Raw genomic sequence first — 27439 nt, 5'->3', positions numbered from 1 at the left:
CCAGTCGGTTGGCTTCACCCAAAAGCAATGCCGGGTGACTCAGGTGGAGAAAAGATGGACCTACAACACCTTCTCGCGTCATTGGCTGCTGTGTACAAAATCGAAAGTTTGTTTTTAGCCACAATCTCCTTTTGATACTCAAGTACGAGTTGATACTGAACAGCACGTGTGCTCCTTTAATCAACAGAGAAAACCGATAAGCATTGATACAGAAATTTTAATAGTAACATATTTTTACAAAAGGAGCGTTGTGTATGTGGTTTACAACATGTCTAAATATTTCTACATCAACCATTTATTAAAAATAACTGGAAAAGTCCTTTTAGCAATGAAAAAGTACACTCATTTTAACAGATTGTTGTGTGTCTGTATCTCTCTTTACATCGTTCAATAGATAAAGTAAACTAGTATTGTTACTCGTGTGTGAACATTTGGACAGTTATGGTGTTTACAAGACGCGATTTATATCTTTATAGTATGCTGACATTGTTATAATCCCAGGAGAAATATCAGTTCATGGAGCAAAGCGATTGTAGTTTTAGTTTTCGCTAAGTCTCTGTCTAAAAACCAGTCACTTAAACAAAAGACTGATACGTTTTGCTGACTGTAAACTTTTTTCCAGTTGTAGCTAAAAAGAGAACCATGAAACAAATTAAGCGAACAATCAGAAACACCCAGTTTGCAGACTTTACAGAAAAAATAAATAAATAAATAAAAGTCTACCAGCTGTTATTTTAGTGTGAATGCAGTTTACATGTGAAAATTGTTACTTGCATCTTTGGCTGTAAGCTAACGCTGGAGTGTCATGGAAAATACTGTACGACACTGTATCCCACTTAGGACAAGGGCTAGTTGCCACGGAGACAGCTGCCTTCAACATCCACAGGAGCACAGGACTAGATAACTGAACTGTGAGAATTATAATGGTACTTCTCGATATATAAGATAAAACTTCACTAGACATCATTTCCCCACTCACATCAATTTATTTATCGTAGGGTTTGTCTCGTCATTTTCCGACACACACAGTCCGTTTCCCGTGTTTTCACCTTGTGCTGCTGACTGCATTAATTGTGAGTGATGAAAATAAAAGCTATTTACAACCTGTTTTGATGGAAACAGTGAATAAGGAAAGAAGGCTACGTGTGTTTGATTTAATTTGTGCTTCTAATTCTATTCCTTTAACATCTGTATATATCATCTAAAAATTACTGAACAGACCACGAGGATACGATTCGATTTTCTAATCCCTGTTGGGTAGTACTGTAGGCATTTAACAATTTAACAGACATTTATGGGAGGATGCCATGGTCATAAAGTCATCACTCCTTATGTGTAATTACAGTAGTGCTACAGAAAATCTTTTTTTTTCTTTTTCATGAGGCTTTAAGTGGGTTTAATGAAGTCTATCCAATTTTCCTTTTCCCATCGGTTAAATGTTTTCGAAACACATCATATACGCTGATAATCAGTGTCTTTACTGTGTTTCATTTACATAAATGAGCTCTAATGTCATGGGCCTCAGTGGGGCCTCACATGAAAATAATCCCCGTACTTTCTAAATATTTTAACATTCACCATTTCAGGTCAGTTGCATAATTAAGCAGCAGTGCTTAGCAGCTATCCGGTGGATGTGTCAGATGGCCCGGTTTAACCCTAATCTTAAGCCCCATTAAATCTCCGTTCTCGCTTCCACATTACAAGTGAGAGTGTTGTCTGCGCAGAAACACGGAAAGAAGCTTAAGCTGAAAAAAAGTCCTTTTGATTAATGGGTGAGAACGCAGGTTTGTTGTATCCGCTTTTAACTAAGGAGATGTTAACGTGCACAGGGTACTCCTCAAATATCCTACGGACGCATTCAGAAGTGTTTGTTGCTGATAAACGCAGTCAGAACAACCTTTGACAGGGAAAAATAGTACTCTATATGTCATTGTCAAACAACTTGGAGGCCCTCGGGGGCCTAAACTGATCCAAAAGTCAAGTCGGAAGGAAAGAAGGAAAGACAGAGACATAGAGGAATGGGATGTGTGTCTTCCTGCAGAGGTCCAGAGATCCAGACAAAAGCAGGATGTGTGCAGGCTGTCTTTGTAATTATGTGTTCATCAGAAAGTGCAGGCGTAGACAACGCCCACCACCACAATGTTTCCAATAGTGGCGACGATAGCGATCCAGAGCCAAATGGCATCGCTGGACATGGACTGCTGCTCGTCTTGCTGGCCTTGTACCGAGGCAGCTGAGGCGGCCGCGTGGACGCTAGCCGAGGAGTTGAAGAGCGAATGCTCGCCGCTGTAGTCGTCATTAGGTGAGGAGTCCATGAAGGCTCCTGTCATAACTGGGATCTGAGAGGGGGAGGAAGAAAAGCAGGGAGACAGGTTAAAATACAATTTATTTGAGCTCTTGTAGAGGAAAATGGAGCGTATCACATCAGGCTGGCTTCTAGTAAACTATTGGAGGGCACAAACAAACATTCAGTAGGCCTACTATTTCGAGTAAATTAGGGGTTTCATTAAATTGTGGAATTACATTTAGGGCAGGAATTCTTTCTCATTGCAGTACTTATATAAGACTGTACAGCTGACAAACACATGGTTTTATGTTTGGCAATGTCATTTATCAATAGATAGATATCGCAACAACTGGATTGTATCGTTTCCATGATAGCTTGTTCCGACATCTATAATTAATAATAAGTAATTAGCCCAAATCTGTCACAGTACTTCATATTTCCTTCAGGATGAACGGCATCAACTTTCGTAAAATACTGACATGCACAACTCCAGCAGGCACTACATGTTGTATAACTATCACCCAAACTGCTGCAGCAAGACTTGCCAAAGTCCCTAGAATAATAATATTCACACAGCATTCCTCAGTTGTGGGTGCTCCACAACTAGGACAACCCTTCCCATAATCCTAAACCACTGGAGATTTCCGAATAGCATGAAAAAGCCTGGTTCTGCATCTTTGACGTTGTTGTGCTCCGGTGTTGGCTAAGAAATCGCCCACTCAATTCGGCAGAGACCTCAACTTGAAGCCCTTTTGTAACATTATCTGTGACTACATTTCATTGTGCAATGCCTCGCTTGGGGGGGTTACTGTAACTGAGTGGTCTGGTTTCTGGAGGTGGTATGTGCATTCCTGGAACTGAACTGCAAAACCGTTGGTTTGATTTCTTCATTAATTTATGATAAGCAAATATTTGCACGCTCATGTATGAACCTGAGGATGATTAACTGAGCAACTGGTCTGCTAAACATCAGCATGATTAGCACAGTCCTTGTTAGCACAGTTCATTCAAGAGTGAGATTGCTAATGTTCTCTGACATTTTGTACTTCTCCAAAGGAAAGAAACCTCCTCGTAGGCCACTATTCCTCCAAAGAACAGTTCTGATGTCTGAGATTCTTTTTTCAAAGAATCTCCAAGGCTCTTTTTTTTTTCCCACAATCCCATGTGCATGTGCAGAACTCAACCCAAAGCCTTTTCAATGATTCACACCTGCAAAGCCCGTTAAACTCTGACATCAAGTGTTCTCTGAATGTTTGAAGACTATAAATGGAACAGACCTGGAGGGACGCGAGGCTTGGCGTTGAGAAATACCTTTCGGTGTTTTCAAGTGTTGGTTTGCTAAAATAGTACCTTGACAAAAACAGAACGCCTATAGAGTCAATGCAGTGGTTCCTTCCCAACAACAACATGCCAGATTTGTTCCTATCGCATTAATGCATTTGCGTGCTGTTAAGGAAATGGGAGGTTACCGCGCACGACACCGTTAGTCAGAGGTTACAGGATTTCCCACACAGACATGCAGTGTCGTACTTTGTTCTCTCAAGCCACCAACAGTGCGTGTCTTGTGCATGTGTGTGTTCACGAAGCGGCGCCTGATTAACAGGGAATGAATATTTCAGACGTGGCATGTGAAAATTATTTATCACTAAGAACAATCGGAGCTCTGGGAACGTGTTCATCTCTTATGTCTTTCTGCGTGTGTTGCTATGGAAGTGCACATGATTGAGAAACGCAAGAGAGACGCTTCAAACGCTCAGACTGGGAAACAGGCTCTGCTAAGGATGTGAAAAAAATAAAAAGAGAAGACAACAATGCTAAAAATACCTCGAAGGGATGTTGAGCACTTGCAAACACAGAAATTCTCTCTTGCTTGCTCTTTTGCTCACCTTCGCCCCCCCCCCCCCCCCCCCTTCATGGCCGCCTGTGCTCTCATGAACACACGGGCTAATGCACAAAGACGTTAACACACACACACACACACACACACACATCCTGGTCTTCCCTCACACAGGGGAAAACACTGTTTAGAAAGCATTCGGCTGCTCTCCCTTCATTGGCCCCTGGTGGTGAATAATGACATGACACATCCTGTGGAGCGCCTGCTGCTCACATGAGCATGATGGAGGCAGACAGGCGTGCATGAAGTCCAGCAAACCTGGGTCTCCCAGCCCCCAACATCACCCTCATTCAGTCACTGTAACATGCTGATTCGTCGAACTGTAGCATGTCATATCTACTAGAAGGTTACTCACACATCCTGCATCATCATACGATAACATGCAATGGAAAATATAACAATGTAGGCCTATTTTATATCTAAGTATATCTTATATTCAGCTGTCCCCCAAATTTGTCGCTTTAAAATCTTATTTTGAAATCCATCTGTTACTCTGACATCTCCCTCTTGAACATGCGCCTCACTTGATCCCCTATTTTCACCGATCACGCCGTTGAAAACCTCACCTTGCATTCAGAGGCACGCCTCGCCTAATCTAACGCTCAGACAGACGATAACCGAGGCTTTCAACCCCGTCTGCATTCTTTATATTTATGTTTTATTTATAAGTAACTCATTGTCCACAGGAGTGAGCTGTTTGCATAAATGGGGAAGTGTACCCAATGTGTGCGCCGAACATCTTTCCCAGTAGTAAGGCCTAATCTAAATATTTGATTGCCCGTGTTTTTTTACTATTTTTGGCAGAGAGTGTTTTAATTACATGTTTGTACATCATCCTCCTCCGTTCGTCTGCTCGTACGAGGCCGCAATTCTCAAATGTATCATGGATATGAGGTCAGAAAAGGAAGCGGTCGTGCGCTAATGGAACAGAGGCGAACAGAGACCTTGTGAAGAACCATCTCCCCCCCAAAAAGAAAAAAAAAACCTGAACACTTAGACGAGCATCCCCAAAAGAGTTGCAGCCGGGAAACACCGTGCTTGTTGACATGCATTTTTGAGTAATGGCGGTACGCTACTGACCAAAGTTTCCTGGAAAATACGAATACAGCAGTAACAGAAAAATAGCGGCCAAGATTGCATCAACCGATTAAATTCCTCCTGAGCACACAGCTCCAACACTCTGTGAGTATTCCCCAGGCAAAAAGGTAAAAGTACAGTCACATTTCCCAAAGTCTTATGTGACTTGATGATTTTTTAATCTTTATATTAAAAGTGTATGTAAACTAGTTCACTTTCAGAGTAAAACATTTTTGAAATTCACATTTTGTGTCTCTCTATTCTTTCGCAAATGCACAAGAGAACTGAGCAAAGACGGATTCTTCCCCCCCTGTGCCTCTTCTCCAGAACGCGTCCACCGGAGCCTCTGTTCTCGATCCCCCGAAGCACTGCGGGGGAATAAAGATACAGCAAATGAGAACGTCAAGACCTTACGACAGTTTGCTTTTCTTACCCAGCGTGACCCAGTTTATTTTCAGATGGAATGGTGGATTTCGCTGGTTTGAGTGTATGTAAATTAAATGCACATTTTAGATTTGAAATACAGCTGACCTGGCAGACCACACTAACATCTGCTCGTAATCAAATTACACATGTCACAGACGGTGATTACATTCAGATGATTACATCCGCACTTAGCCACCACCCTTTTGGCGAGTGCTGTCATTTCAAATATTGATATTTGTTGTCCAGGCCACATGAAAATGAGGGTGTAGGCGCAATCCTTGTCCTGAAGGTGGTGATGAATGCAATTTGCCTTTATGCCATTCATTCATTCATTCATTCATTCATTCTGTTGGGCCTGTCTGCTCCTCTCACTCACATAATCCTTTTCTTCCATCCTCCCATCTTATGAATTATTCCCATTAGGAACAATTCACACAACTATCTGTGGGATGATCCTCAGAGGCCCCTCCCCCCAACCCATAGGAACCAAAGACCCACCACTAATAACACTCACAAGACACCCTCAGAAGGCCCACGTCCATTCCTCTGATGAGTCACAACAGTTTTAGAGGCACAGTGGAGACCTACACAGTATAAAGGAAGGTGGTCATAATGTTGTGCCTGAAGTCTGTCAGATGAGCAGTGCTCATGACAATGTGGCGTTAAAACGCTTCTACGAAGGCCAGACTTGTGCCTCCTCTCTCCTGCTGATACATTTCAGGGATTGAGACGACCTTCCACAAGGCGCGCCGAGATTGATTCCTGGGTCGACGGCAGGAGAACAAAGGAGAGAGGAGAAGGGGTGGCACGAAACGGAGGAATGAGACGATCCCCAATTCAGCTCCCGTCGTGTCAGCCGACGTTCCCTACATCTTTGTTTAACTGAAACCACTTCCAAAATTCAATTCCCCCTGTACTTGTACCACTGGCCTCAGCATGCAGTCCTTGCTGCACTGTCTTTATCCTCTTTGCCGAAGCTTTTTATCGTTTCGTAGCCTGTTTGTGTTTCCACCGCTTGTTTTCAGGGCTCTTGCATGTTTGTTTTTTTTCCTGCACCTTTTGGGAAATTTTTAGATTCCATTTTTTTCCTTCGCCTGCCTTGTTTCTTGCGCTGTCAATGTTCTTTAGGTCCTTAGCGAATTACATTTTGATGAAGAAAGAAGAAGATAGTGGTTAAAAAAAAAAAACCTCTGGAGAGTAAAGTTTGTGGATTATTCAAAGCAACCAGGACATTGTTTTTGGAAAGACATGTACTCACTGAATTTTTCAAGTGTAATCTTCTGCCCTTGGAGCACCATAACATTACAATGAGCTCTACTGGGGTGGTTGCAGAAGTCTCAACAAAACTATCTGCATTACTCAATATCACTGCACTGGTAAGGATAACAAACAGAAATCTGCCAACAAAATTTGAGCAAATCACAGGGCCATATCCTCCTATTCTGATATCGTAAATGATGAAACATGAAATCTACTACATTAGCTGGGAAGTAACCTCACTCCAATAAGCAACAGCAGAGAAATCTCCTGACTGGCATATTCTATATTCTTGGCTCGGAGCGAAGGCCGCACCTGCGCAACACTCCACACTCCACACCCAATCAACCGCAGGCGTTACAGTAAAAATGTTGAATTCCACCTGCTCCGCTCCCCCAGCTTTGATTTATTCGTCCCAGCTGTTCCTAGAGCCGTGCCATCTTACGTGGATGATCACGGTAATTGTGAAACAGAATGGACTGTAATTGCCTCCTGTGGGACGTCGTCACCACTAAGTGCTCGAGTGAAATGATTTTGGCACAAACAAATAAAACCCAAACAAGAGTCTCTGGATGACCAGGAAACCGAAACGCAACCGCAAAGTTAGCCAGGCAGGCACGGTCCTGCAACAATCAGACAGAACAAGTGAGTTTTGTGGACTCATTGATTACACGAGGGCAGGCTGAAATCCAAATCGATTCTTGTGTCCTTGCGAAGAAAAAAAAACTTGAAGGTGCACGGGGAGAGAATAAACAAGTGCAGAGGTGGATCCCCGCTGTGAAAAGAATGGGTTTGATGCTCGGCATTGCACGGGCAATCAATGAAAACCCACAGCTGCTTATTTTCCTCACCTGTCACGGCCTTCTCAGCTCTATTAACTCCCCCGTGCTGGACAGTTTTCACAGGGCGTCGTGGCGTATATGGACTCATCATCTGTTTGGAGAATCTTTATATTTCTTTGTAGCGTTTTGCTTTGAACTCACAATTTAGTTTCCCTGCAGGAAAACTGACTGCACTTCAAGGAAGTATATGGTTCCTGTTGAAAAATGTCTGAGTGTGCACAGCCAGTTTTTTGCCACAGCATGATGTTGGTGGGACTATTATAATACACACAGCCCTTCCTTCATAGCAAGATGGTTCGGGGTTTGAATCCATCTGCCAACTACAGCCTTTCCATGTTGTCCCCGTGCCTGTGTCAGTTCTCTCGACTCCGGCTTCCTCCCACTGTCCAAACACGTAGGTGCATGTGTGAGTGGCTGCCTGTCTCTCTGTGTTAGCCCTGCAAATAGACCGGTGACCTGTCCACGGTGCCACCTCTCACCCAGTGACAGCTGGGATAGGGTCCTGTGACCCTTCAGAGGACAAGCGGTTACAGGAAATGAATGAATGGTGGGTAGGTTAAGCCCTACCTCCTAATTTAGCTTGTGTGGGTGCACAATAGGTGCATCTCGAAAGCAACAGGCTTGACTTAAGTAAATAAAGCACACCTGTTTGAAACCCACACAGTTTCTGTGTTGACATGGAAACTAGTATTCCACCTACAAAATAACAGTCAGACCAAAATGTAACCTCTTGTAACCATCTAAGTTAGAATGATTTCAGTTGGCTTGAAGGAATGTTGTCCAATGTAAAGAAGGTGTTGAATCCAGCAGCAGCAGCAGCAGCAGCTCCTGAATGTGACTGCACAAGGATGTGGCTCGTTGTTGTAAAGGGTTCGCTGGCGTCTCGGTGCCTCAATCACCACCTCGCTGCCACAGGTGTGCACCACAACACGAATTAAATCAAATTAAACCTGCAGCTCGGAGACAGAGAGGGAGACCTCAAAGAATCGATCATTAAGAGCAAGCCCCCCCCCGTTTGCGTGAGCCTTTAATGAATCATTATTATTAGGCGCACAGCAGAGACTGAGCCAATCATTGTAAAGCTGATTGTAAATAGTCAGCCAATATGAGCTCCACTTCCGAGAAAGCTCAGATCTCTTGCAGCTGTGCTCCACAAATACATGCATGCAAAACCGTGACAGTAAAAAAAAAAAATCCAGTTAACAAATGAATTTGGATTGGAGTACCGAAAAACTTTCGGGATCAACCTCTCACATGCAGCTGAGAGGAGAGACAAAAAAGTTTTTTCGATACAGTGATGCCACATCAGACATGACTTGTTCCACAGCAAACGGTTGCAGACTGAACTAGTCATGCCATAAATTTCTAGGGTTTTAAAGAGGCTTGTTCACCAGCACTGTGGTGTTGAAATCTCCAGTTTCAGGCCTGGTTCCTATACTGCTCTGATTTACAGCTCCACTTTCATTGATTTTCCCCGTCTCGGCAGGCCAGCTACATTTTTTAATAAATCTTATAACTCAATAGAACAAGTGTAGCCCAAGTGATCCTTCCTTGATGGTCAATCTGTCTGCTCAATGGAAATTCAGCAGGACAGAGGAAAGTTCTCTGAGATGATGTATGATCACTTTAGCCCCTTTGTGATTTTTTTTCTGTACAGCATGTACCTGACTTAAACTCTTATTTTACATTATTGACACTCATAGTTGCAAACAACAAAGAATAAAGGTCTGAAAAACATTTATTTAACACCACGACTACAACACACATGCTTTTGATTAAATTAGGGATTGCGTGATGGCGGAAAATCCTAGACGACACCGAATCCACCAGCTATGAAACATTAAAATCCACTACAAAGGAAGAATGGCTTCTCATTCCAGCAAAATGAGACTGAGAAGCAGCGCCAGACGATCCCACAGAAAATTTGTGGTCTGATGCAGTCTGACGCTGCTTTTCATTTACGAGAACAAAAGACAGTTCGTGTCTATTTGTACGCCTGGGCATGTCGAAATGCTTTATTGTCTCCGCGTCCTTACTCCTTTTTGACATGTTTGGGCGTAAATCTGATTCTGTTGCGCTTTCGTCTGTGACCCTCCATGCTGCAAAGGCTCAGTTCACAAGGGAATTAAGAAAAAAAATCCCAAAAGAAAAATTCTAGTACGGACAGGATGAGAAAAAAGTCAGGATCAGGATCCCCACCAACAAGTCTTAAAGAATTGAAGAGCTCAGACTGTACGCCAGCCTTGAGTCATTCTGCTTCACTATTTAGATTATTATCAAGTTTCGTGTTATTATAGAACACCTTTTCTGGCTAAGATTACACTGATGCAATTGTGTGCATGTTTTATTTATTATTATTATTGATACAAGACACTTACACTTTTGAAATAATTCATTATTCTGTTGCCCTGCCTGGATTAAACCTGCCTCTGTCCCAGCGCACAGAATATATAACTGGATGATAAGATTTGTTTTTTGTTTTTGTTTTTGTTTTGTTTTTTTAAAAAAAATGCTTTTCACATTCCATTTCTAAATGATAGTCACCACTTTCTCTGTGTGAATGTTTTCTGACAGAAATTTATGCTTTAAACATTTAATTCTAGCACTCAGCAGAATTATTATTAACTGTTGCATGCAGTAAGTTAATTAAAAGAACGCCAGACTCATGGCATATGGTAATGGTGGCTTCACCTCTAATGGAAACCACACAGTATAACTCATCTTAAAGGTTGATTAATCTGGAAAGTGCCGCTCTCCCACTGTCAAAACCGCGCAATAAAATGCGCCACTGTTTAGGCACGTTCGAAACCTCATTAACCATTCATGTCTTCATTTCAGGATACTTCTCAAGATTTACAGAAAAATGCTTTTTCACCAAAACCTGTGGCCATTTATTATTCACGGGGCAGATATTTTAAATATGCATGAAGGGGATTATGTGCAGCATGTGTTTTATGGCACAGTTTACACCAAAGAACGCGCCATGCTATAGCAACAGAGATTTCTCGCCGCGCAGCGTGACAACGCTTCAAAATCTCCATGCGTGTCTGGCTCATGTATTTTACATCGTGAGCACTTTAAATTAAAATGCACCCAGTTGGAGTCACATCTCGCCTCTTTCACATTGAGCAACGTTAAACACACGTGGTTATGATTAGCCCCGATGGAAACAGGCTCCACCTTCTGCACATGCAAACAACAGATAAGACCTGTTGGAGTAGAGAAGTGTTCCCCACAGTGGGATAAATTAGGATTATTTTATCTAAATTTCTCTGTTACATTTAGATTTTCTGCTAGTTATCAACTTTCATCAGTCATACTTGTGGGCAAATGAGGCTTCACACATAAATACCACATGTTAAATGATTCCAAGCCACATTAAAAACACATTAAAAGCCACAGGTTGGCGGACTACTGTTTCGAACTGTTGGGTTTGGCTTATTCGGTGCTGGAAAAACGAGCTGCGACTGACCCGAGGATTGCTCTTCAATAACTCCAGATATAGACAGAAAGTACATCTTTTTGAGTCGCATCATAAAGATTTGATAGCCTATTTGATCACAGAGTATATATTTTTAAGAGCTTCAATCATCAGATCCAGGCTTCATTGATATTTCATACGTATATATATATGTATATTCTATGGTCTCAGTTTGGACGCTCTGTCAACTCATATCAGATTTTGATGGGTCTTTTGTGTCGCTTTCAAAGTGACACACACCATCAACGTCAAATCCAGAGTGACAGAAGTGCTGAGCAGAATCCGCGATGCCACTAGCGGGTCAGCAGAGCAACAGCCAACAGACGGAAGCAGCTTCCTAATAAGTCAGGCTGAAGGTTGAATTTGACGTTGTTGTTTTCTTAATGATGTTACAATCGTCTACATCATCATTATCAAATTGACTCAAGAAACAAACGTGATTCGCCTTGCATAACAAATGAGCCATAAAGACTAACATATAAATGTAGTTTATGGCTTTCAGTGGGTTGTCTCCATGCTGGAGCCTGAGGGCGGAGCCAGAGGTCGTCAGGAAGATTGAGCTCACCTGCACCGACTAACCCATGAGCTATTTGAGCATGTGGCTTGTCAGCTTCACTTGTTTGTCTCCTATGACTTCCCCACTGTTTTCTATACACTAAGTTGACATATACTTTGAGCTTCTCATGAGCGGTCGCTGCTCTCTGCACTGCCCTGAGCTAAGCTGTGTCAAAATAGGTTTTAAAAGCATGTTACGACGTTTTCTACTGTGCTACAAAGCCATATGGGTCAACAACAAAAAAAAAGAGGCTGCCAGAGTACAAAGAAAATGAGAATTTCTCTTTGATTTGATATGTATGTTCAGTTTGATGAAAATAAACTAAAATATACTTTCATGCTTGTGCAGAGAAGGACTACTCTGCAGACAAAATGGAGAGGAGTTCTGGTGCTCTGTTTTTAGATAGCCTGGTTTCTTCTTATGCTCTGAATAAATCTTTATGTAGACGGTTTAATCTGGAACCATTCATTGCCCGTCTTTGGAAAAAGAAGGCAGGAGTTATGGAAACAAATGTTTTTCGTAGCAGGGGTATTAAACTACCTGTTGAAATTAAGATACAGTATCTAATCCATCTGCAGCATCACACCCAGTTGCTTTTTTTTTGTCATTATGTGCAGCTTGTTTCTGTCTCTGTGTGTATATAAGAGAGGGGAGGAAAAAAAAAATAAAAGCTCACCAACCACTCGGTGTATCTATTGCTGGCGTCAGCCATCCTTCTGGCTCTGCTGCTAGTTCACTGTGCGATGCAGAGAAATTTCAGGCATAGAGATGGAAGGCCCTGATTGAATTTTCACTCATTTAAGACCTGGTTTGAGGTGAGGTGCAGATGGGGCTGCCCTGATTTGCCCCCACTCTTAATGTGCACCCTGATCTATTTTAATCTCTGAAGACCAAACAAAATACCAGTAATATGCTGAAGAAATGTCACTGCCGCTGTCCAACAGATGGTGATGAGCTTCTCTTTAGAGCATCTCAAGACTCATAGGCCTCATGTGTATAAATTCTTTATTCTATTCTCCTATTTTGTAAATTTGCAGATAAGAGATGAGGTTCACAATGAATACCGATGTCCTGAAAACTGTCCCAATGGTCACACACTGTGGAAATTAAAAGCTTTCTGTCTTTTAGCCCAACCTATCAAGTGCCGTGTTCCTCTATTAAACTACAGTATTTCATTCTGAATCGGCATTAATATTGATACGCACACACACGAAAAGCTCTTTTAAACTCCTTTCCTTTCTTACATTACTTCAGCACATTATACTGCACCTCGCACAGCATCAAAAGAAGGTTTCACCACAGAGAGATTGTTTTCTGCTTGAGGGGGCTGAGTCAGTGTTAGACTTTAAGAAGCAAAGGGTGAATTTATTGAACGGTGCTTTATGATGCTAATGCTGGCAACTGCTCTGTGGTCTATTTTGAGAATCTCATTGATATGCACTTCCTCTCTGTAGGACTGGCAAAGACGAAATGTTTGAAGGTTCTCACCCTGAGCTCTGTGGGAACATAATGATGGCACGAAGCTCTAAACATTTAAAAGCAGCTTTAAAATCCACAAGGAGCAGCATCAACAATATTAAGACAAATGGTAGAAAGAACACTGCACGGCACTTGTATTCATCTCCCTTAAAGTTCACCACTTTCCTCATTTCAGAGTCTTAAAAGATCTCAGAAGTGATCTGCAAACACCTCCACAGCCAAGAAATCCTCCAGCTCATGGTTCATTTCTGGAATCTACCATCTATTTAGTGGCTAGACTTTGCCGTTGCTGGTCACAAATTTCATCTCTTGTAGGCTGGAAATTCATCTCAAGGAGAGTACCACCCTATTCTTTCAGAATCGTATCCAGTGCCATACCCTTTCCATTTACTTACTATCGCTTGTTAGTTTTATTAATCAAGCAGTGGTCACAGGGTTCACATATAGATTCTACACCCCCCACCCCTATGGCGTTCATATAATATGTATGATTACAGTGCTACAGTCAATGCAAATCACTGTAAGCCAAATCTGATACATCTTCATCAATCTCTGGATCATTTGCATTTGTATATCTGCACCGCTCTCGCAGTTGAACTGATATATTTTCCTCATGATATATTTACGTTTACATTTATCATTATGAATATTTATAACCGCAGCGACGCACGTTAAGACAACTCTATCGGGAAACGTGACTGGAACTAAGATAACTAACTAAGTTATTCATAAATGATAGCCAGATGCAAAGGATCTTTCTGGCATGTAAGTCAACATGCACACAAGACTGACAGCATGAAGGGGGCACACAGATGTAACTAATGTGCTTGCTTTTCTGCTCAATTCAAGCACTAAAAAACAACCTATCACAGCTATGGTCAAGCTATCGTGGTTCTATTGTATGTTATTTATGAACACTTCTCCTTGTTGTGCACAAACTGTGTGTAGTGCAACCCCTAGCTTCTGAAGACCCCTGTGAACCATCTCCCTTCCCAGTCTAATGTAAATTGTGCACACACCTTTAAATTCCTGTCACCCCTGTATTGTTTGTTTTTCAATTCTATTTCATTTAAAAGCACCCTTACAATTATTTTTCCCCTCGATCTTTTTCTCTCTCTTGTGTAATAGCCTGTCTGCTCCTGTCACAAGCTGTAAATCTCACAGAGGAACATGATTAATTATCTCCCCTGTTAAACCTGGGAAGCAGAGGAAAACCTATATCCTGGTTCCTTGCTAATCCGAAACAGGGGTTTTAGTCTGTGTAAGAAACACAATTAAATACACTCAAAAGGCGCTACGCATACTAATAACTGCTTGATTTTTCCACAGCTGAGCGCAGAAATAAATCTGAGGAGAAGATAAATATATTTTTGAAGTTTTCTCATTTGCAAATTTGCATTTTGATTAATGTCAGTGCAGAAATTACAGCTATTCCCATTAGTACCAATGGAGTTCTTGTGTAGTAACTGCAGAATTCATCTTTTGATCTGTTTTTACAATGCAGTCGGTTTCTCCTGTGACATGACTGAGATCACCTAATTCATTTTTTTTGATAGTAGATGCTGTATTATAGCTATATATAGGCCTAGACTCTGTGGTCACTTTATTAGGTTCACATGTACCCTCTCAGGAAATCCAGTGTGATATGAAACTCTAGCAGTGGCAATTTTGGCTTGGAAATTCTGGTACGGTCATGCAGGAAAATCTTAACCAATGCCAATCTGACAGCATGTATTATCATATCAATAGCGCCACCAAGCGGCAGTGTTCAAGATCTCACTATATCAAATACTGAAGATCGAAACTGTTAAGTGGACACAATAAAAATACAATGCACCACTCATAGCGTTAATGATGCACACCCAATACACAACAATCAATACACAAAGTCACCACACACAATAAACCACAGCCATTTCAGCTCCACAGACAGATAAACAGCTCTGTGATGTTCAGTCCCCCCTCACACCCACACACGTATCGCCAGCTACGCATTACGCACATTCCATTATGATCCAAACAATACATTAACTACATTATTAATTCCATTTAGATTAAAAATAAATTAAACTCCCCAAGCACCTTTTTGATGAGCTCCTGGTTAACCGGGTTTTCCTCTTAAACCACTCCTGGTTGAATTTCCCAGTTCTGACATTTTCCTCTTGAGAAATTATTAAATCCTCCAACTAATGTGGCCCCAAACCTTTTATCGCCAACTTATACTAAAGTGGTAAAGTCCTGAGCCAGGTAGTCAACTCCATCTATCATGCAATGAATGAATGAAACATGAATTAGCTACCAGTATGTTATGATACTACATTAGCCAAGCTAGCGAGACCTATGCAGTCCCCGCGCCCTGTTTCAAATCAGCTAATGAGAAACACTCTGGGGCCCCTCTGCCCAAACTGAAGTGTGCATTTTACATGTGCATGCATGCACAGCAGTTCACCAGTCCACAACACTGCAGGCCAGGGCCATCTCATCTGTGGCCCCCTGAATGAAAACAGAGATGCTGACAGACACAGCAATCTTTTCACACACAACTACACTACAAAAACAAATTCGGACATTTCATTGCGGACAAATTATTATATTTATTACTTATTAACTTGTGTGCAACAACATTTTTGACACAGGAAAATTTATAAAAGTTTATAATCCTCAACTGCACAGCAGCGCCATCTGGTGGGGCTGTGCCCGGCTTCTAATGCAAAGAAGCCACTGAACCCTAGCTATAAGTAAGTTACTATCGTAGATGCACTGAGGTTAAAGCACTGCTGTTTAACTATGGTGCACTACCAGATATATCAGATGCTCTACTTCTACATTAGTGTAAAAAGAGAGGTATAAATAATTCTCACTATAAGGGCCAGCCAGTACTACACCATCATGGGCTATGATCTCAATAATAACTATACACAATAGTTGGATTTGCACTATTCTAACAGTGTCAACATAGATATTGAGATATTTGAGATACAATTTATGGCTGTAATATTGATTTTCAATAGATTATAGGCCACTGGGTGTTGATTGTCGTTACTGTAGGCTAAATTGTTCAGGTTAGTCTATAACATGCTGCATATTGTAGTAAAAGAAGATTAACGACTTCTTCACGTTGCATGTAAATATAAAGGTCTGACTCAAAAACCATTTTCCACAAAACAAAAATTCACGCCCACGTTGGAGCTGTGATGGATAATGTTTCTGTGTACAAGCGGCCAACAGCGTAACAACCACACCGCCATAAAAATTCAATTAGCACGCCAATGCCTACAGTAGTAGCAACAGTACAGTATGCTGGATGCCGCTGCAGGTTGGCATCTGCATTAATGAATGGTTACTGTATGCATTCTACCCGTGGGAGGAGGGGGTGGGTGGGTGTCATAAATTTGTCACGCGTGTGCCATGTTGGCCTAGTTGCAGCACAGCGTTTTCATACGCCGTTAGAGTACGACAGCGCTCGCTCACTGTGTATGACCCCAATCAAGATTCTGACTGGATGTGTTTGTGTATATAAAAACATGGTTATCTTGCATACACCTATAAACAACTGCCAAATCATATTATCATTATTATTAAATTGAAAACTAGAACTCCTAATTGATCCTAGTGCACACTTAGACACACAAACACACACACATGCTCTTGAAAGTCTAGTGTTTATTGTTCTGGGCTCTCTGCCCATCAGTCACTGCTATAAATAAATAGATTTCCGTGTCTTTCACACTCTCTGATGGATATATATCACTGGGAGCAATGAGGTTGGCGTCAGGATGCAGAATCTTGTTTGTGCAAAAGCTCACACAAAGGCAAACAAGACTTAGGTGTGAAATTAATCAATTGCAGCATTTTAAGTGTTTCATGTCTAATTGCAGCGGCAAACAATCTAATTGCTTCTAAATGACACAAGTGTCTGAACGCTTTTAACACATGGGTGGGTACATTTTAATCCCACACAGCATCAACCCTGCAGGAGCGATGTAATGCTTAGAGAGTAGCAGTAAGATGGAGTGGATATGTGACATGCATACTGCACAGCAGATTGCCTCATTGCTACACGGTGAACATCAATATTCTCGTTCACTTTTATCTTTTTTTTTTTTTTGCGGGATCAAAATGCAGTGAATCTTAAATGCACTAAAAACCTCATAAGCTAGTTTAGTTTTTGCTGCTCCAATGTCAACAGCTCAGGGCTAAATCTGTTACTCTGAAAGCTGAAAGGTTGGGACTGAAACTGGTGCATACAACATCAAGTGTGTAACTCAAACGCCTCACAACAGCTGTAAAGTGAAGCTCAAAGCCGCACCTGTGAATTGAGTCATGAACTCCTCATAGACATCATAAAAGATTCAACCATAAAACAAAATCAGAGTTGGTGCCGCCACTCGTGCATATCCGCATTAGAATTCAGAATGATTTCTATATGTAACAGAACTGGCTGTGCCCTAAGTGTCTGATTCATCACCGGGACATTAAAGTTGCATGCATCCGAAATGAGAAGGTCACGGTCCAATTTGCTTTATATGAAACATCATGAGAGCTGCGGAGAGACAAAAAACAGCTGCTGCAAATCTGATGATGTATCAAGCAGCTGGTTGCAGTCAAGAGCAGCAACACATTTGTAATTTAGTACGGAGGATAAATATAACTGACCCTTTGAAAAGAGCATTAGCAGGGAAATTGAAACTACTGTATTTGTAGCTCTAACTTATCGTTGAATGTAGCATGTTTGAACTATGAGGCTGAACTACACAGGCAGATTATCATATAATCTTATATGATGCGAGGAGGATTTGGGAATGTTGTTCTTGGGCATTGGGAACAGCTACAACTCGAACTGTAACTGAAACCATAAATGTTGCCTTTGATGCTAATATGAAGCTTTTCTTCCAAGGCAGTGGTTTCCAAGGTGTGCGGTCAGAGTTCACAGGGGGTGCACCAAAACTGAACTGAACTCACTGTCAGTTTTCAACTGTTTCATCAGTCTTAGTCTAGTTTTTAACTAGTATTTCATGTGTCTCCCTATATGTACAATATGCAGGACTTAAAGTATTCTGGCACCGTGCCGGATCTCCGGCGTGTGGAGTTTGATTGTGATTAAAAAAAGATCAACATTTTGAAAGAAAAATAAAAAATGTTGATGGGACATTGTCTGGTTCGAGTCAGTCAGTTGAGATTGCCTATCAATAGAATGAGAGAAACGCAAACTAACAACACTAGCCAATCAGAAGTAGGGTGTGGGTGGGTCTTGGCTGATGTTGCATTCAAAACAACTTGGGAAAAATTAGCTTGAGAGTTGTCAAACTCAGAAATTACTACTTGCATAATAACAAAATAGCTGCTGCACATATTTGAATCTTCAGCAAACGGTGGCAATAAACCAAACTTATTTTTTCTTAACCTGAGTTAACCTGTAACATGAATGCTATGATATCGGAATTCGCAATTCTGAATACAGAATATCCGAGTTTTCATGAAGGCATCATCTAAGCCAGTGTTTTTTCATCAAAGTCACTGTTGTTGGAAAGATGGAGAATAAATTTATGAAGCAAGGAGAAAGTGTCCTAACAACAAACAAGGACTTAAAAATAGTAGATCTACAGTTTTCCTCAAATAATTCCTCAAGTTTATTTAATTATCTTGCCCCCAAGTTCAGTATAGGGGTAGTATAGGAGTATAGGGGGGACTCCAAGGAAGAAAGTTTGGGAAAAACTGTTCCAAGACAACAGCATTTAATGGACAATGAAGGTGCATTATGTTATATCAGCTCCTTTGCAAATTGAACATCAGGTGAGTGAGAAGGACAGAGGCTGCACCACTGGCTTCGGGGCAGACTAATGCGAGTTGAACCGAGGTCACCATAAGGCCAGAGAAACAGAAGCAGACAAAAATGCCCTGCTGTCGATATCATTATAGGGGACCTGTTTGAGGTAGAGGAAAAGCTCCAAAAACAGAAAACAATCTCAAATGACAAGAAATCCTTTTTTTGGCTCTCTTTCTGTTTGTACTCACAGGGGTAATTTACAGAAATTGCAGCCAGGGATAAAAACTATTTAACTGACACCTCTTGGCAAACAGGAGCAGCTGTGTTGGAGGCTCAGCACCAAACACACTTTTACTGTATAATGTTAAGCATGCTAATGACTCCAAAAATGCCTAATGATCCCAATACATTACAGCGCTCTGGTGATTTTAAACCGCAATCATAATTCATCTCTGCTTCCTCACTGATGGTGTGTGATCCAGCTGCTGCCATTCACCATTTTGCCAGCCTTCACCATAGAAAAACAACCACCAACTGTTTAAGCCTTTATAATATCAATCCGTGTTTCCTTCTCCTTAAATAAATAAATAAATAAATAAAATGCTGATGAACTGAATTCAGATGTGCAATTTAATGCGTTTTCACGGCAAGAACGTCAGCCTGGAGCTCATTTGTGATGAGCGGACTGAGGCAATTTAAAGTTTTTACTCCGAGTCGCGGCTCAATTGTATCCGGAAACGTATCAATGCAAGGAATGAGGCTGCTTGGAAATTACCCCAGGATGGGTGGAGAATAGATTATTTATGCTGGAATACATAATTCATACATGCAGAATATCAAAGGCACCGTTATATAGGAAGCATTGTGCAGTTAGTGGGTTCGGTCTATCAGGGAAAGATGCTGTTACTTCATACTTGACTGTCACACTCCATCAGGCCTCCCTTTCATTCTCCACAGGACTTCGTAATATATGCAGTCACTTATTTCAGGTGCAACAACAGTTAGGAGACATTTGGGTCAACAGCGTAAACTTACTGTAAAATAAAATGGCAACGCAGGCACTGGGAAAGGAGGTACCGTAACTCACTGGGTTTCAGTTCCTATCAATAACCTAGAGTTCGTTAAGTTTTTACCTCCAGTCTTGCTATGGTATTTATTAAATAATAATATCATCAGCTGTTGCTAGAAGGAAGTTTTTAGCTAATGCTAAATGCAACAGACTAAACCTAAAGCTGTATGACCCAGGCAATACCAGGCATAATACCATGATTAACGCTGAACTCGCATACCAAGACAAATAAGACATTGATAACATTTAAAGTCTCCATGAAGGCAAATTTTGGGTCTAAATACGTTCTAGTTATTGCACTTTACTTCACCTACATGTGTATATTTATATATTTGCATTCCAGTGGCATTTTTGAGTTTTTCATTTCTTGGAAACCAATAAAACACGTTGATGACTCATCTTGCACGTCGGGTCGAAAACCAATTTTGCATGTAATGAAACACGCATTCACATTTTTATGTCTCCGTCTGCGACCAATCGGAGCAGGCTGGCTGCGTCGAGAGAAAAGACTTTCAGAATGAATGTGTTTGGTAAACAGAACGCCACCTCAAGTAGTGACATTAGATTTTAGGAATTTTCAACAAATCAAATAAAATGCCACAAACATTAGGAGCTGCCACACACTGGAGTGATATACTACTAGTGGATGTATTTGACCTATGTCAGCCTTAAACTGCAATTTAAATGGTGACATTTACAGGCAGTGGGGGATCTATATTTAATATTTTTAGTATTGTGTTATTTGGGAAGGTTAACAAAAGAAACCCACCATTCATGTGCACACTGTTCGGACTCAGATGCTGCAAATCAACTAATCATACTATGACTCCCAATTTAAACCAAAACATTAAAACCACTGACAGGAGAAGTAAATAACATTGACCATCTTGGGACAATACAATGTTCTGCTGGGAAACCTTTAGACCTGGCATTTGTATGGATGTTCCTTAGACATGTACTTTTTTGGAGGCACAAGGGAGACCTACACAATATTAGGAAGGTGGTCATAATTTTATGCCTGATCGGTGTATTTCTAAAACCCCACCAAACACAATCTTAGGATAATCACAGCAGGCTGGTGCTTCAGCACAAATGGCAACTTGTCACACAAGATGAATAATGAAACTCGCCGCCCAAATCAGCGCTGTACCTATTGACTCTCACGGAAAAAGAAATGATGAAATGTCATAATTATTTTACGTTTAGAATTATTGATTGTACAAAAATGATTCTTGTACACCTGGTGCCACCGGGTGGATTTGCTGTGCTTTCATATTCGCTGTACTTGGGGAATAAGAGGAGAGTTTCAATATACAGACAGATGGCTACAAGGCTGTTTGGTGCCTGCTGCCAAGAGTGATCGGAGCCAAAAATAGAGACCGCTGTTCCTTGGGTGGTTATTCTATTGTTCCCACTGATGTAATAAGAATTTCCCATTTTAAAGGAAACAGGACGCCCATTCAACGCCACTTCACAAAGACTCTTCCTTCTACAGAGATCTTTGCTTTGATTACGGGGAGAACGGCATAAATATCAGTCAGCCCTTTTTCCAACATGGAGCCCACCCTACTCTATCTGAACATTCTTGTGTACTGAGTATTCTCCGTTCATTCTGCACGATGTACAGTGCATCCATCAAGGGAGAGTAAACTATGAAATGGTCCTGCTGTGACCTCTCCTTCAACCCAGCACTGAAAATCATCTATTAATGGAGACGTGTCAAAGGCAATAACATCTTTAAGGCTTCTCCTTCCTGTAGGTTTTCCTCATTACCACCTTCTTAAAGCCTGGCTGCTCCTTCACTGTCCGTAAAGGTCTTTGAACGCTCCTGCTGGCTTTGTGACACATCCACACCCGGGCGCACGCAAAACTAAGTCAATTTGCCCCATCTGAAAAAATGACAGAATACAGACATGATGGTATAAAATGGTTAAAGTATCAAAGCCAGTGAAATGAAAAAGCAGCCTGACCTCACACAGCTTTTCTAAAAATAAAAAACGCAAGAAAAAGACGCCATCACCTGCTTTTCTTCGACTTAAAGCATTGATCTTTTTCCTATTTTTTGTGTGTGTCTTCTCCAAATCCCTCTAATTAATTTAAGCTGATTGTTATTTTCTCAACCTGTTTACAACAGTGCCGGGCCATAAAAGTGGAGGAAGAAGACCGAGAATTGGGGGCCGTTGTGGCGTTTCACTATCTCAAGACTACAGCTTTCATATAAAACCAATTGAGAAAGCAGACAAAGGCAGACCAGAGGGGAAATGAACTCCTCCTGATGAAAAGTCTGGCATGCCATTATTGCAGCACTTAAAATAAGCTTCCATTATACAGACCAGGAGATTTTTCAAAGGGGCAGTCGTGGCATGAAGAATTCAGCGAGATAACGTGATTATGTAATTGCGATTGAGAATAAAGATGGTCTTGATTTTTGCCATTTCAAAAAGAGGGCAATAAGAGTGTGATGTGAAAGTCATTGGTGAGCTCTTAAAGTCATATTTCTATATTTGGCTGCAGGTTGTGGACGGTGGTGCACACACAGGTCTTTGTGTTGTGTCTCCAGCACATTTATAAAATTTTCACGAAATCCAATTTCAAGTGTTATTGTACACGGTATCCGGTCACTCACAGAAAAAGGTGGTTTGCAGGTATTTGTAATGATATTTTAGAGTTTGTGGGGAGAAAAAAATAAAAATAAAAAGGTTGATGACTCATCCTGCACTTGAGGTCTCACTCCAAAAACAATGTTATGTTAAGTATGAACTTCCTAGCCCTAATAGTTTCTGGATATCATTTGGCGCTTAAGGACACTAAAGTGTTTCCGCCAGCTCTGCTTCATCCTGTGCCCATGGGTGGGGGGTGGAGGGGGTGGAGGGGGGGGGGCTTGGTGTTATGGATAAATACAGATGGCTGCCTTTGTTTGCAGCTGTCAACCACTCCCACCGTCCTCATCCTTTAACTCTCATCTGTCCTCTTTAACACAACGAGAGATGGACAGCCCTATCAGGTAGGATGACTCAGATGGAGCTGCAGTTACACTGAATAAGTGAGTGAGTAATGAGAAATGCTGATGGCCTGTCATGAAATGACAAAACACCCAAAGTGGGAATATGGAAACGGAGCCACGCGTGCCTCTCAAGAACCAGATGTTTTGGTAATCAAAATGTTTTAAAGGGAAGGGAGTAAACATACAGAATGGTTGTGTGCATAGTGCACGTGAAAGGCCGTGGCCAGTAGGTCAGCGTGTACTGGTTAGACAGAGCCTTAAGGGTTTTGCTGCCCTATGTGGCAGATCTGTCAGCTGAAGAAAGTCTGAGACTGGCGAAGCGCCCAGGACGGCTGTGGAGCTGTCTAAAACACATCAAGGTTGACCTCAACATCAGTTAATGACACACTGGCTCTTCTTTTTTTTTTTTTATTTAATAAATCACACATCTGTCACTTAAATACTGACAGTCACAGTCTTTGCAAGTTAGACGTCTATGTACAGTGTGATTAACCATCGCAGTGGCTGGTTTGAAAATATATTTTAAAAAAGGAATTCATAAGTGAGTTAAAAATAAATCTCAATATTTATATGGGAGCTATGGCATGCTATGTGAAACATTTCTCAGTCTGAGTCTAATTCAAAACAAATTGGCCCATTGCATCCAGCTTTGTGTGATTGTGCTCTGATTGTCACCTTTTAATCCGTATTTTTCAATATTTGAGGATACCACCACCTTTGACGTAATGTAACTAAATCACCCAGGCATCACTTCGAAATGCAAATCATTCGCCAAACACAAAAGGCCACGCATTGTTCTGTCGAGAGCTATTTGATAGGTACACAAGCAGCTCATCAGGAAGAAGAGAGATGAATGCAGGCAAACGATGGACAATGGTACCCACAATGTATGTGTCTGTCTTGTACAGTTGCTGAATGCTAAGAAAACTGCTGAAAAAAGTTAAATGTTACTAAGCATGTTTAATGTGCTCGGTTCACCCCCACATCCTACAAATAACTCATGCATCATCTTATACATGGGGGGGAGAAAAAAAATGAACAACCAGTTACGCCTTTAGGAGAGAACAGTTATGGCCGGATCTGTCATTTTTTAGAGACAAAGTGATAGCGAAGGTCCAGTGGTTTGCAGCCAGCAGGACTACAATGAGATGGATGGGCAAAAAAATCATCTGTTCTGAAGGCAGGGCTTCAAAACTCCAGGGATATTTGCCTGACTTCCCTCACAGTTGCCATTACAGAGTGACTCGGGGTGCTAGAATAAATTTCACTTCAGTTAAATTAGCCATTACCGATCTGAGATGGCCTGCGTTCTTGGGGGAGAAAGTACGGGGATGCTGCAAAAGGGTGAAGCAGGAAACCAGCAAGGAATGAGTGCGGGGGTAAGGGGATCATGGGGGAACAGAAGATAAACCAGAAGAAGAATTCGAGGCAGCCACCATGCACAAACTTCACTCTATAGAGCTCCACAGACCTAGCAAAAGTAGTTTTTCTGCTAATAATCCCAAGCAAAAATATTGTATTTTTACATATATGTGTGCAAAAATGATCACTGCGAAACTGCTTTCAGTCAGTGTTGCAAAATATAGCCTATATGGGAAGCCTGTTCACATCTGGCATTGCAATGTATCTTGGGTAATCTGGTCACTCTGGACAGCTCTAAGTAAATAGCATTGATACACCCAAAATCCATGCTCTACATTTGGAAAACCTAAGGACCTCTACCACCCACTCAACTGACCACTCTTCCGCTTGTCAATGGTGTTATATTAAAGTGTGAAAACAGGCTACAAAAATAAGTTCTTTACTCCCGGCATACTACGCACAGATGGTTAATAGCTAGCTCTCATCTCAGTTAAAAACAACAATGTTTTGAGATTGATGATCAGGTGGTTACTCAAGACACCTGTGAATGTGAAAACCAGTTGTGAGAGGCCATTTTGCCTGATCTGTGGCCAAGAAAATACGTAAAATCGTATTTTGTCTAGTCTTTCATCAAAGTATTTAGTGGCTAGCACAAAACAGCTAAATGTTTAGTGCTAAACAACCTCTCCAACCAACTTAAATGTCCTGTATCTGTTAACATAATATTCAAAGTAGGTTGTCTCTTGTCTTGTTTTAAGTGATCAAGTGTCACAATTTGCAAAGAAACTAATCACTTTAGTATAATAAGTCATTAAGAACAGACAAAGGAACAACGATGTTGTCTGGTTTTCGGCCAATCACCCAATCGACTAATTGCAGTAGCTCTGAACACCACTCTATGATGACTTTGTCTTGGCGTGAGGGCCAATGCAGTTAACTTATTTCACCCTCTAAACTTTTGTGACTTGTGAGTTTCGTGCTCGCCATAGTTATTGCTCCGCCTCCCTTCCAGTATATGTGTGTGTGTGTGTGTGTGTGTGTGTGTGTGTGTGTGTGTGTGTGTGTGTGTGTGCGTGTGTGTGGAGGGGGGGTCATACTGAACAACAATGTACTCTCAGATGGGCCCATGCTCCAATGCATTTCCATTTAGAGCTCCTTGATTTAAAAAGATTTGGGAGCATTTGGCCCCATCTGGCCCCGTATAAAAATAAATAAATAAATAAAAACAACAACAACAATTTGAACCCGAGCTGCACAGAAAATGGCAAAGTACAGACAGCACCAGACAAACCATAAGCAGCCAGACGCTGAACGAGCAGGAAGGACAGGAAGAACACCACATCAGCTCCTAATGAAAACAAACCACATGTCCAGAACAGATGCACAACAACACTTGTTTCCAACTGAGCTAGAATCAGTTCAGCACACATAGCTTATCACCATGCAAAGCACAGCAATATCAATAACATTTGCATAAATGGCAAAATATGGGTAGGTCCTGTTTTAGCTGGTGCATTTTTACTACTGGGAAAAAAATAATAATAAGGAAGAAATAAGTATAAAATACATGTTATTTCTTTATGTCTTGATTCTCATAAAATAACAGAAAAAATAACCTAATAAGATAAATAAATATTAAAAACGTCAAAGAAATGTGCAGATTGCTTTTTTCCAAGTAAATTTTTAATTTTAAAATTAAATTCGGATTCTGTTCAATCATTCACGGAAATCCAAGCGTAACTATTGTAAACTGTCAAAGCTATAGTAACTTGTTGACCGGCCACGCCCATGAAATCAGTGGACAAAAATGTATGACCCCAAAGTCCAAAGACAACCAAAAGTGTTTAAGCAGCCTGGAAGAAAAGAAAAGAAAAAGACGTCTCACCTGAGCAGCCATGAATGACAGATCCATGCTGTTGCTGCGTTCGAGCCAAGGCACTCAACGAAAGATGCAAACGTGCGTATTTTCTTTTTCTTTTTTTTTTTTCCTCGTCTTATTGCCCGTTAGAGCATTTGCCTGCTTTTAGTTTTTTGACTCGACATCCACGGACTCTGCAAGTTGGTGAGGTGACTTCACGTGAGGAGCATGTCGCAGATGAGGAACCAAACGAGATGAGGGAGGAGGAGCAGGTGATGGAGAGGGGAGATGGCTAAGGATGGAGGAGAGGGAGCCGGAGCAGGCGGAGTAATGAAGAGATGTGGCTGCGAGAGACGGAGAGAGAGAGAGCGCGCGAGAGAGAGAGGGAGTCAGCGGAGGAGGCAGTAGAGCTGGACTGTCACATGTAAGGAAGGAGGTGCAAGGTGCAAATTCCCCCCTCTCTCTCTCTGTTTCCATATACCTCTAATTATTCCTGTGCTTCATTTCCTCTCATCCAGGCTTATTTTTTTTTCTGTTACTTTCTTATTATTGAAGAATGCACTGTGAATATTTCCCCCTTCACGTTATTTCTGCTCAATTCACGTGACGTAAACCAGTGTTAATATCTTTAGTCATTTAAATGTCCTGTATCTGTTAAGATAATATTCAAAGTAGGTTGTCTCTGGTCTTGTTTTAAGTGATCAAGTGTCACAATTTGCAAAGAAACTAATCACTTTACTATAATAAGTCATTAAGAACAGACAAAGGAACAACGATGTCGTCTGGTCCACCTCAAGGACCCCTATGGATGTTACTTTCATTTATTTTTTTACACTTTGTTCTATTTAAAACTAAAACTTAAAAGACATTTTATTTCCAGTCTGCTGTCCTGTTATGCGAGTATCAGAGTCTGTGAGGATTCTATTGAATAAGTGTTGAAAAAACATTTTTTTATTATTATTATGGACAGAGAGCCCCACGATAAAATTACATGCTGTACAAATAATAATAATAATAATAATAATAATAATAATAAATACAGTAGCTGTGTGTCTTTATTCTTGTGGCAGGAGGTCA

At 41.2% G+C, this 27439-nt stretch overlaps 1 protein-coding gene across 1 annotated transcript; it reads right to left on the bottom strand.

Moving 5' to 3' along the window:
• Window positions 1-197: 197 nt before the first annotated feature.
• LOC125023643 (uncharacterized protein C14orf132) lies at window positions 198-26810 on the bottom strand. The gene is made up of 2 exons (XM_047611036.1): window positions 26390-26810; window positions 198-2339 (listed from the first exon to the last, which is right to left on the bottom strand). Exons 1-2 carry the CDS (start codon window positions 26414-26416, stop codon window positions 2103-2105), a joined length of 264 nt encoding a protein of 87 aa, XP_047466992.1. The 5' UTR covers window positions 26417-26810; the 3' UTR covers window positions 198-2102.
• Window positions 26811-27439: the final 629 nt, after the last annotated feature.

This window comes from Mugil cephalus, chromosome 17 (genome assembly GCF_022458985.1).
Source record: "Mugil cephalus isolate CIBA_MC_2020 chromosome 17, CIBA_Mcephalus_1.1, whole genome shotgun sequence".
NCBI classification, from domain to species: Eukaryota; Metazoa; Chordata; class Actinopteri; order Mugiliformes; family Mugilidae; genus Mugil; species Mugil cephalus.
This window is presented reverse-complemented; position numbering and strand designations above follow the sequence as displayed.